The sequence below is a fragment of the Caloenas nicobarica genome, chromosome 1, assembly GCF_036013445.1.
Source record: "Caloenas nicobarica isolate bCalNic1 chromosome 1, bCalNic1.hap1, whole genome shotgun sequence".
In the NCBI taxonomy this organism is placed as follows: Eukaryota; Metazoa; Chordata; class Aves; order Columbiformes; family Columbidae; genus Caloenas; species Caloenas nicobarica.
The window spans coordinates 215,574,449-215,585,269 of NC_088245.1; the positions used below are offsets into that span (position 1 = coordinate 215,574,449).

A 10,821-nucleotide genomic window follows, 5' to 3' on the forward strand; every position below is an offset into this window, starting at 1 on the left:
CTCCGGGATCAGCTGGGTCCGGGCGGTGGGTCGGGTACTGGTGCTCCGAACAGCACAAGTGCCCAACACACGGCCCTGCCCTCGGGGAGGGGACAGGGGACCCGGTCCCCACTGTGCTGGGACCAGTACGGGCACCCTGGAGGGTCCCGGACCACGCGGGGACCCGCTTCCTCCTCCCGTCCCTCCCCACGATTCCCCCGGAAACCACCCCCCCCCGGCAGTGACGAGGGGTTTATAATGACCGTTTCGTTACGCATTTAAAAAAAAAATTCACGATCCTGTTACCAAAATTGTAACCAAGGAAACTCTCCAAATGCAGTGACAGTTCAGAAAGCCGACACGGGTTTATTGCAGCGCTGGGTGCACGGGGATCTCTCCTCCTGACATCACGCTGAGGATCAGGAGAACACTTGTTATATACATCACTGTGGAGTAACTATGGAGGAGAAGGGGAAATAATTGAAACAGTGCAGTTCCTGAAGTTGTCTTATGTTTTTGCATTTAAGGAGTGATCTCTTCTGATTTCCACCCAGTCTCTGTACTTTCCTTTATTCTAGTGTAGTGGATCCAGGAATCGACTCCCTTAAGTTTCACAGCTGAACGATACCGCACAGGGTCCTTTCCAGCGCTCTTTCAAAGGTTCGTCCTTCCAGGTCCAAAGATGTACAAGTACATCCCATGGCACAGCTGCTGTCTCCTGGATATACCTGCGTAATGGTGAGAAAGTTTTTTCCAAGGACAACATATATTCAGTGAACATTTGGCTCCCCAAAATGTGCATTTGACCAGGTTTTCCCGCTTTTACTTCCGCTGTAAAATGTGGGCCTCGATCTGACGAGATCCTGCCTGGAACCCCAAACCTTGGTGTGATTGCATTCAATATTTTCTTTGCTACTTCCCTGAACTTTGTTGGTCTGGCATGGGAAAGCTTCAGGCCACCCAGCAAAAGTATCTACTAATACCAAGATATAACAATTACACTTCAGTAATCCAGAAAAATCAATTTGCCAATATTCTCCGAGAGTATTCCCTCTTTTTACCTCTCCAGGTGGAGGCTTTAACCCCATTTTAGGATTATTTTTACAATATATCACACATTGTTTCACTATTTGATTAGCCTAATTTTACATTTTAGGTCCAATTGCATATCTTTCAGCATTTGCTATAGTAGTATCTGCTCCCATTTGGGTTTTGTGGAATCAGGGCACCCATTACCACTCCACACTTTCTCTGCAGTTTCATCAGCTTTATGATTACCTCATATAATTTCAGGTTGTCCAAACTGGTGAGCCTTATAGTGCAGGGCGCTGGCAGCAGAGAAAACATTGAATTTTTTAACATTTCAGGTGGAGGGTGCCCCTGCACGTCCATCATGGCGGGGGGGAGAGGGATCCTGAGGTGGGGGGTCTCCCCCACCATCTGTGACACTGCACTGGCCAGGGGAGGACACTGGGTGTCACAAAGTGGGGCTCTGCCTGCCCCACGGTGTCACAAAGGGGCACACCAGTCCCGTCACTGGGGAACGGAGGAGGTCGCTGGGGATCCACATCGCAATCTGTGCCATGGGGCACTTTGACCTCCCCAGCCCAGCTGGGCTGCTCCCGCTCCTGATGCTCACTCCGCAGCTCTAGCTGGTCTCCAAGATGCTGCGGGCCAAGCCGCTCCAGGTGGGTGATCGCTGCACCGCACCGAACACTGAACAGAGGGACCTGGACAAGCTGCAGAAGTGGGGCCATGAGAAACTCATGGGGTTCAACAAGGCCAAGTGCAAGGTCCTGCACCTGGGTCAGGGCAACCCCCGGCATCAGTCCGGGCTGGGGATGGAGGGATGGGGAGCAGCCCCCAGGAGAAGGACTTGGGGGTGCTGGGGGTGAAAGATGGGACATGAGCCGCAACGTGCGCTGGCAGCCCAGAAATCCACCCGTGTCCTGGGCTGCATCCCCAGCAGCGTGAGCAGCAGGTGGAGGGAGGGGATTCTGCCCCTCTGCTCCGCTCTGTGAGCCCCCCCTGCAGTGCTGGGCCAGCTCTGGGTCCTCAGCACAGGACACACATGGAGCTGCTGGAGAGGGGCCAGAGGAGCCCCAGAAATGACCCGAGGCTGGAACAGCTCTGCTGTGGGACAGGCTGAGAGAGCTGGGCTGTTCAGCTGGAGAAGAGAAGCTCCGTGGAGACCTTATTGCGGCCTTTCTGGACTGAAAAGGGGCCGAGAAGAAAGATGGGGACAGACTTTTGAGCAGGGCCTGTTGTGACAGGACAAGGGGTGATGGTTTTAAACTAAAGGAGGGAGATTCAGGCCGGACATGAGGAAGAAATTGTTGCCCTGAGGGTGGTGAGAGCCTGTCCCAGGTTCCCAGAGAGGTGGTGGCTGAACCATCCCTGGAGACATCCCAGGCCAGGCTGGACGGGGCTCTGAGCAACCTGAGCTGGTGCAGATGTCCCTGCTCATGGCAGGGGGGCACTGGGGGGCTGGGAAGGGCCCTCCAACCATCCTGTGATTCCATGAATGTGTGAACTGCACTGCACCATGGGGTGATGTGCCGTGTGGGGCTGGGAGCTGCTCCCATCTCACCCAGCTCCTGGGTTTCCTGCAGAGATGGTGGAAGAAGTCGAAGCATCAGACAAGCCTGGCAAGAGCCCAGCCGGAGGAGCAGAGCAGTGAGTGGCCGCGGCACTGAGCGCCCCACAAATGAGCAACACCCCCTGACCCGGGGCTGCGGCCGCTCACTCCGTCTGCTCCCTCAGCAGCTGCTTTGCAAGCAGACAGAGTGGAGAAGCCCACTTCAACCCTGGAGATGTGGTGAGTGCTTGGGGAGACCCCCAGGTCCTGCTGCAGACCCTCAGCCCCTGCCCAGTACCCTAAGGAGGAGGTGCTGCTGTGGGTCCCGCCGGAGGGGCCGGGGCGCAGTGGGGTCTCTTCCTTCTCCTCCTCTGCAGGGCGAGAGTGGAGGTGTCGTGCAGGGAGCGCCTGTCCCCGCGGGCGCCGCTGGCCTCCATGGACTCCCTGGGCTCCCTGTCGGGGAGCAGCTCCTCTTCCCTGGGCTCCCTCTGCTCCTTCCTGGAGCCCTATCCTGGCGCGATGGCGGAGCCGGCGGCGCTTGAACAACTGGGACCCCCCTGGTCCCCCAAGGCTGTGGAGGGGCCAGTGGGTGAGCCAGGACCAGCTCTTGGCCAAGACACCCCACTGGGGCTGCCAGGGGGGACAAAGCAAGATCAAGTCCCCAGGGACAGCAGGGACAGGGCACAGAGCCCCAGGGACAGGGCACAGAGCCCCAGGGACAGGGCACAGAGCCCCAGGGACAGCAGGGACAAGGCACAGAGCCACAGGGACAGGGCACAGAGCCCCAGGGACAGCAGGGACAGAGCACAGAGCCCCAGGGACAGGGCACAGAGCCCCAGGGACAGCAGGGACAGAGCACAGAGCCCCAGGGACAGGGCACAGAGCCCCAGGGACAGCAGGGACAGGGCACAGAGCCCCAGGGACAGAGCACAGAGCCCCAGGGACAGCAGGGACAGGGCACAGAGCCCCAGGGACAGGGCACAGAGCCCCAGGGACAGCAGGGACAGGGCACAGAGCCCCAGGGACAGCAGAGGCAGAGTGCAGAGCCCTGGGGACAGCAGGGACAGGACACAGAGCCCCAGAGACGTCAGGAGCAGAGCGCAAAGCCCTGCGAATGTGGAGCTGCCCCCCCGCAGCCCCCCAGGCATGGCCACAGCCAAGGGGAAGCTCGTCCTGGAGCTTGTCCACACTGTCCGGGCCTTCCAGGCCGTGACCGAGCGGCGCCGCGAGCAGCTGCGGGCAGAGCTGGCCCAGTGGCACGGCGTGGTGGGTTCCTGCAGCGGGACCCCCCCCGGGGACCCCTCCATCCCCGCTGCCAGGGTGGATGAGCAAGTCCAGCTGGGGCTGCCGGGGGCCAGAGAGTATCCCGAGCACCTTGGAGAGGAGCTGCCGTGGGTGGACGCGGACATGGACGATGCTGTGGATGGTGACAAAGACAAAGACAAGGACGCAGGTCCAGACAGAAGCAACTCCATGGAGCTGGACAGGAGAAGCCCCATGGAGTCAGGCAGGAGCCACCCTGTGGTGCTGGGCGGGAGAAGCCTCATGGAAGAGAAGAGGAGGAGCTCCGTGGAACCACAAAAAAGCAACGACACAGGCCCAGGCAGGAGCAGCTCCATGGAGATGAACAGTCACATCTCGGTGGGGCTCAAATGGAGCAGCCCCGTGGCGCGGGGCAGCAGCCCCGCGGCGGAGCCCAGGCCCCGGTGGTGGGTGCCCACGGCCGGGACGCGTGGCCGGGTGGCCCCGGGGCTGCGCAGGGCAGGACGGTACCTGCGGGAGGGCTGCGCCCGGCTGTGGGGCTGGCTGAGGGCCTGGTGGAGACGCCGCTGCCGGCGCCCCCGCATCAGCTTCTGCAAGCCCCCGTGGTGGCAGCGCTGGCCCCAGAAGAGCAACGGGTTCCACTACTACTGAGCGGCCGGGGGCGTGGGGCTGGGAGCCCTCCTAGGACACCCCCCTCCCATCTGACTTGTTAAAAAAAAATTAAATGTTTTCTCTGACTGCGGTGCTGTGCTCCACCCAGCCACCCCACAGCTCGGGGTCTGACCCCCTCAGTGCCCAAACTCAGCAGGACGGGCTGGCATCCACAAAATTGGTGGGGGTGAGTATGCTGGTGCTCCAGTGGATGTGCTGGCGTCTGGGGACCTGGGTGGGCTGGAGAAATGGGCTGACAGGAACCTCACGAAGTCCAACGAGTGCAGATTCGTGCCCTGGGGAGGAACCAGCCCAGGCACCAGCCCAGGCTGGGGCCACCCGGCTGGAAAGCAGCTCAGCAGAGAAGGTCCTGGTGGGCACCAAGTTGGCCGTGAGCAAAGGTGTCCTGGGCTGCATCAGGAGGAGCGTGGCCAGCAGGCTGAGGGGGGGGATCCTCAACTGGGAGAGCTGGGGTGTTCAGCCTGGAGAAGAGCCGGCTCAGGGGGATCAGCCATGTCCAGCAATCGCTGCAGGGAGCGGGCCAGGACGGGGCCAGGACAGGGCCAGGCTCTTCCCAGTGCTGCCCAGGGCCATGGGCACAAAGTGGAACACAGGAGGGTCCCGTGAACATGGGGTGGGTTGGACTAGATGATCTCCAGAGGCCCATTCCAAGCCTAACCATTCTGTGATTCTGTTACGTCAGGAAACACTTTTCAGTGTGAGGCTGCCCAAGCCTTGGCACAGGTTGCCCAGAGAAGTGGTGGAGTCTCCATCCCTGGAGATACTCAAAACCAGCTGGACAGTGTCCTGAGCCACCAGCTCAGAGGGCTGGATGAGCTGGAGCCCAGAGGTGCCTCCGTCCTCATGAGTCCGGTCCTGTCTCTGCCCCAACATTGAGCTGGTTCCTCCCTCCCTGAGCAGAGACAGCCCAGGGCCCCGCGTGGCTCAACAGGCCCTTCCCCACCACCAGCCCCAGCACATCCTCAGTCCTGTCCCCAAACAGCGCTGGAGGTGCCCAGCCCCAAAACGCTGGATACACCCACCCCAGGTTTGCGCTCCGCTCGTGCGCCGGGTCTTGTCCCAGTGGTGACCCCCCCGAGGGACCTGCCACCACCTGAAGTCACCGTGGCGTGAGGAGCGGGAGCGGAGCTGCGGCAGCCAGAGGGACCAGGGGGGCTCGTCTGGGGGGGGTCCCACCACACCCCGAGGACAGAGCAGGGCCCCCCTCCCCTGGGGCTGGGCAGGGGTCCCTGAGGGGCTGGGATCTCCTGGGACTGTGGCTGTCACGGGCTGGGCTGTGCGGCCACCGATGGACCCTGGGACCGACCTGCCCTGGCCGGGGGGGCAGCAGCTCCAAGGCTCCCGCCGGGCCCCACAACCCCTGCCCCAGGGAGCTCCACGTGTTTGTCATGGAGCTGTCGAGGGCCAGATCCCTTCATCCCTCCCACACACATCCTCTCCCCAGCCAGTGTCCGGGGGGGATGGGGTCGGGGTGCCCCCTCCCTCAGGACGCTCCCTGGGGCTGCCAGGCGCTGGAGCAGCATCTCGGGGGGCTGCAGTGGACCCGGCCCCTGGGCGGGCAGGTTGGCAGACAGGTGGGGACGCAGGAGGGGACGGGAGGTGCCCGGCAACACCTGGAGTGGTGGCTGCAGCTCAGGGTGCTGCAGGGTTTCATGTGTGGTTTTGGGGTGATGGAAGAGACCCTTGAGCTACACTGATATCTTCATACACCTGGCTGGGACCAGCACTGGTGTGGCCAGCAGGCCCAGGGCAGTGACCGTCCTGTGCTGGGAATGGGGAGGCCAAACCGCGAACCCTGGGGGCGGTTCTGGGCCCCTCAGCTCAGGGCTCAAAATAGCAGCGCCAGGGGTGGCGGGATCAGCTCAGTGCACAAAATGGCGGCGCCAGGGGCACCAAAATCACCTCAGTGCACAAAATGGCGGCACCAGGAGCACGAAAATCACCTCGGGGCTCAAGAAAGGCCTTGAGGTGCTGGAGCGAGTTGGGAGAAGGGAACGGAGCTGGTGAGGGGCTGGAGCACAAGTGTGATGGGAGCGGCTGAGGGAGCTGGGGGTTCAGCTGGAGAACAGGAGCTGAGGGGAGACCTTCTGATCTCTGACCTGCCTGAAAGGAGCTTGGAGCCAGGGGGGGTCGGGCTCTGCTCCCCAGGAACAAGCGCCAGGACCAGAGGAAACGGCCTCAAGTTGCGCCAGGGGAGGTTGAGGTTGGATGTGGGGAACAATTTCTTCCCCAAAGGGCTGTGGGGCATTGGAACAGGCTGCCCAGGGCAGTGCTGGAGTCACCATCCCTGGAGGGGTTGGACAGACGGACAGGAGGTTCTCAGGACATGGGGCACTGCCAGGGCTGGGGAACGGTTGGACTCCATGATCTTGAGGGGCTTTTCCAACCAAAATGATTCAATGATTCTATGATAACTGGGGGACTGGGATGGCTCAGTGAACAGGGCCCTGCCAGCCAGTGGCTTCCACATGTATATGTGTGTCGATATAAGTCTTTATATCTATATATACATCCACATCCCCCCAGGGAAAGGCTCTGCCTCTCTTACTCCTCTCTTACCCCCCTGCAGAGCTCCAGATGGGGCTGTGAGGAGCGGGCATGGCCCCATGGAGAGAAGGGTCCCCGAGGGTCCCACGCCTCTTTGCTGCCCACCCCATGCACACCCCCGGCCCACGGCACTGGTTCTGGTGCCGCAGCCCCTCCCCGGGGCAGTGAGATCCTGGGACACCCCCAGGCCGCAGAGGGAGGACACACTCCCCAGGGTTTATTTCCAGTTTGCTGGATTTCTCGGGCGCAGGCTGCAGTGGAGGGATGTGGGCGCACGCCTTGGCGCAGCCGCCCGGGGAGGTCGTGACCCTTCAGCCCCAGCCAGGGTGGGGGTCCCGCCGTTGGGTTCCTCTTTCCCATCGCTGGTGGAGCCCCCACGCTGCAGCTCCATGGGGGACCAGGGGGCGTTCGGGACCAGCCACCCTCACAGGGCGCCCACCGCCCCTGCTGCCCCCCGGGGTTCGTGGGCAGGGGTGCAGGGGGTGGTGGGTCTGCGGGGCCATCAGGCAGCTTTGCCCAGGACCAGCACGCTCATGAGGAAGACCATGAGGAAGAAGACCCACATGAAGAATCGGTCCATCACCTTGGCCACCTTCTTCCACTCGCCGTTCCGGCGCTGGGAGGCCCGGTGACGCCGGAAGCAGCTGGCGATGTAGCCGACGTTCCTCAGCAGCCCGTCGTGATGGCACAGGCAGCGGCCGCGGGGGCAGCCCCCCGGCTCGGCGCCCACCTCCCCCTCCCCAGGGCTCTCCCCCGACACGCCGGCGTCCCCCCTGCCCTCCCGCCTGCCCGGCGCCCGCCGGGGGCTCTTGCAGCTCTCGCCCACCTCGTAGACGCAGCAGAGCCGGGCCATGTGGTGGAGGATGAGCCGCCTGGCCCAGGGGGGCACGGGCCGGGCCCCGGGGCCGCAGTGGTGGACGTTCATTATAAAGATGGTCAGCGCGGTGGAAGCCGTGATCATGGTCATGGTGGCGATATAGTACTTCCCTGCGTGGGCAATGGGTGTTGACGCCGCGGCGGAGGATAGAGACCCCGCACCCCCGTCCCCGCGCTGTAGCCCCCGCTGCGGGTGCTGCCCACCACCCGGTGCCCTGGGAGCGCCCGGGGTGCCGTCGGGGCTCACCGATGAGCGGGACGCTCTCCGAGGGCGGCATGCTCTCTGCCACCAGCAGCTGGAAGACGGTGAGGGCCAGCAGCACCGTCACCCCCAGCGAGACCTTCTCCCCAGAGTCGGCCGGCAGGTAGAAGCCGAGGGGTGCCAGGAAGGAGACCATGATGCAGGGCAGGAGCAGGTTGAAGATGTAGAAGGATGCGCGGCGGCGGAGGAGCAAGGTGTAGGTGACGTCGGGGTAGGGCTCGGAGCAGCAGCCGTAGGTGATGACGTTCCTCGTGGCTGGCATGCCCAGCACCTCCCACTCCACGTTCTCCACGAAGTCCGTCAGGTCCCCGGTGTCCAGCCGGTTGCGGAGGTCGATCTGGTTCCCGTTGTAGGTCCAGGAGCCGAAGGTGAGGCGGCACTGCTGCCCGTCGAAGGGGAAGTAGGAGACGTCCACCTTGCAGGAGCTCTTGGTGATGGCAGGCGAGTCCCACATGATGTGCCCGTCGGAGCGCAGCACCACGTTGGTCTCCATTGAGCCACCGAAACGGTCGTCGGCGCTGGGAGAGGGATGGCCGTGGATCCGGGATGGCCCCGAGTCCCACATAGAATCATTTTGGTTGGAAAAGCCCCTCAAGCTCATCGAGTCCAACCGTTCCCCAGCCCTGGCACTGCCCCATGTCCTGAGAACCTCATGTCCGTCTGTCCAACCCCTCCAGGGATGGCGACTCCAGCACTGCCCTGGGCAGCCTGTTCCAATGCCCCACAGCCCTTTGGGGAAGAAATTGTTCCCCATATCCAACCTCAACCTCCCCTGGCGCAACTTGAGGCCGTTTCCTCTGGTCCTATCACATGGGGCAGGGTCTGCAGGGCCAGGGCCCAGCGTAGTGTCCCCTCCCCATGTCACCCGGCCCCCGAGGAGTGACAATGTCCCAGCTGGCAGGTGGGTGCCGGGCACACTTGGCTGCTGCCACCCCCCCTGCCCTCCCCTTGCCACCCAGTGGGGGTGACCACCGCTCTGCACCCCCACACCAGCACCCCCCTGCTCCCACCCCCTGTGCAGCTGCACAGCCCCAACGTTGGCAACGCCCCCCCGCCCCAGCCTGAGCCCCCCAGCTCTGGGAGCAGCATTTTGGGGGGTACGAGCCCAACCCACTTGTTGTAGAGGATGATGTCCGGCCGCCAGACGTAGCTGCTGGGGATGCGGATGCTGTCGATGCCGTCGTAGGCGTCCTTGTCCCAGGTGAGGTGGGCGTCCAGCCAGGCCTGGCGCACCCACAGGTACGAGGTGAGCACCTGGTTCCTCTCGTCCTGCCGAGCGGGGAGGTGGGCATGGGGGGACAGACCCCGGTGCCGACCCCCAGAGACCCAGCCCAGCGGCCTCTCGCGTGTCCCGAGGGGCTGAGCTGCCTTGGAGAGGTCTGAGCTGGTTTTGGGGGATTGGAGAGGTCTGAGCTGGTTTCAGGTGGTCCGAGCTCATCTAGCGGGGGACACGTGCTGGTTTTGGGGGGGTCTGAGCTGTCTTCAGGTGGTCTGAGCTCACTTGGGGGGCATGTGTTCTGGTTTTGGGGGAGTCTGAGCTGTCTTCAGGTGGTCTGAGCTGACTCGGGGGCAGCTGGGCTGGTTTTGAGGGCTCTGGGCTGGTGTTGAGGGTTGAGCATCAGCTCTTGGTCCAGCAGGACCCTCTGGGGCTACGGGATGACCAGGAGTGTGACAGGGACGGCCCCGCTTCGCCGCTCACCATGTCGATGATCTGGGAGAGGGTGACCTGGAGGGTGACGTTGAGCGCCCGGTCCGTGTCCTCCACGGGGCGCAGGGCGCTGGAGTAGTTGGTGAAGAGGTCGTGGAGCAGCTTGTACGCGAACCTGCCCTGCGCCGCCCGGCAGCCTGCGGGACCCAGAGCTGCGGCTGCGAGCGCCGGGGGGCGGCCGGTCCCCCCAGGGGACCCCCAGGACGCGGCCGCAGGGACCCGCTGGCAGCTGAGCGGGCTGGGGGAGCACCCCGGCACCCCCGTCCCTCCTCCCCACCAGCCCCAGTCCCCCCAGCCCTGTCCCTGCTGGGGATGCTGCTGCTGGCGGTGGCCGGGGGACCCTCTCCCTGCACCAGGTGGGGGTCAGAGCCCCTTGCCGCCTCCCCCGCCGCTTACCCGGGGCCAGGAGGCAGCTGGCGAGGCAGAGGGCGAGCAGCGGGCGAGCTCCAGGCTCCATCCCCGCGCAGTCCCGGGGGACACGGGGGGACGCGCTGCCTGCGAGCGCCGGGGTGACGTCAGGGCTGGGACAGGGCGGGGGGGCACGGCCCCCCCAGGGAGCGACGGTCCCGCTGCAGGGAGCCCTGTGGCCACAGGGACCCCCGAGGGGACCTGGCCGGGGCTGGGAGCAGGTTTGGGTGCAGCTGAGCCCCTTTGGGCTGGGGCTGGGTGCTGAGCCCCCCCGGCAGTGCCGCGCTGCCTGTTCGCTGCCCGTGCTCAGGGAGGTTGTGCCCCCCAGCACCCCGAACCATCGCTCCCATTGCTCGGGGCCGGGACTGCGGTGACAAGGACGGTGAGGTGGGGCAGGGACAAGGTTGCTCCTCTCCACATCGTCTGGAGCTTCTGCTGCCTGAGGCACCTCTGGCCTGGGGGGCTGCAGGGAGGACGGGGCAGGGGGGTTGCTTCGCAGAATCCTGGCCCAAAGCAAGCTGGAGAAGG

The 10,821-nt window shown here is 63.8% G+C and overlaps 1 protein-coding gene across 1 annotated transcript; it reads right to left on the reverse strand.

The window, feature by feature from the left end:
* Positions 1-7,541: 7,541 nt before the first annotated feature.
* On the reverse strand, positions 7,542-10,342 carry CHRNA10 (cholinergic receptor nicotinic alpha 10 subunit). Its single transcript, XM_065658275.1, has 5 exons — positions 10,282-10,342; positions 9,877-10,022; positions 9,292-9,446; positions 8,163-8,695; positions 7,542-8,026 (listed from the first exon to the last, which is right to left on the reverse strand). Exons 1-5 carry the CDS (start codon positions 10,340-10,342, stop codon positions 7,542-7,544), a joined length of 1,380 nt encoding a protein of 459 aa, XP_065514347.1.
* Between the last annotated feature and the right edge of the window lie 479 nt (positions 10,343-10,821).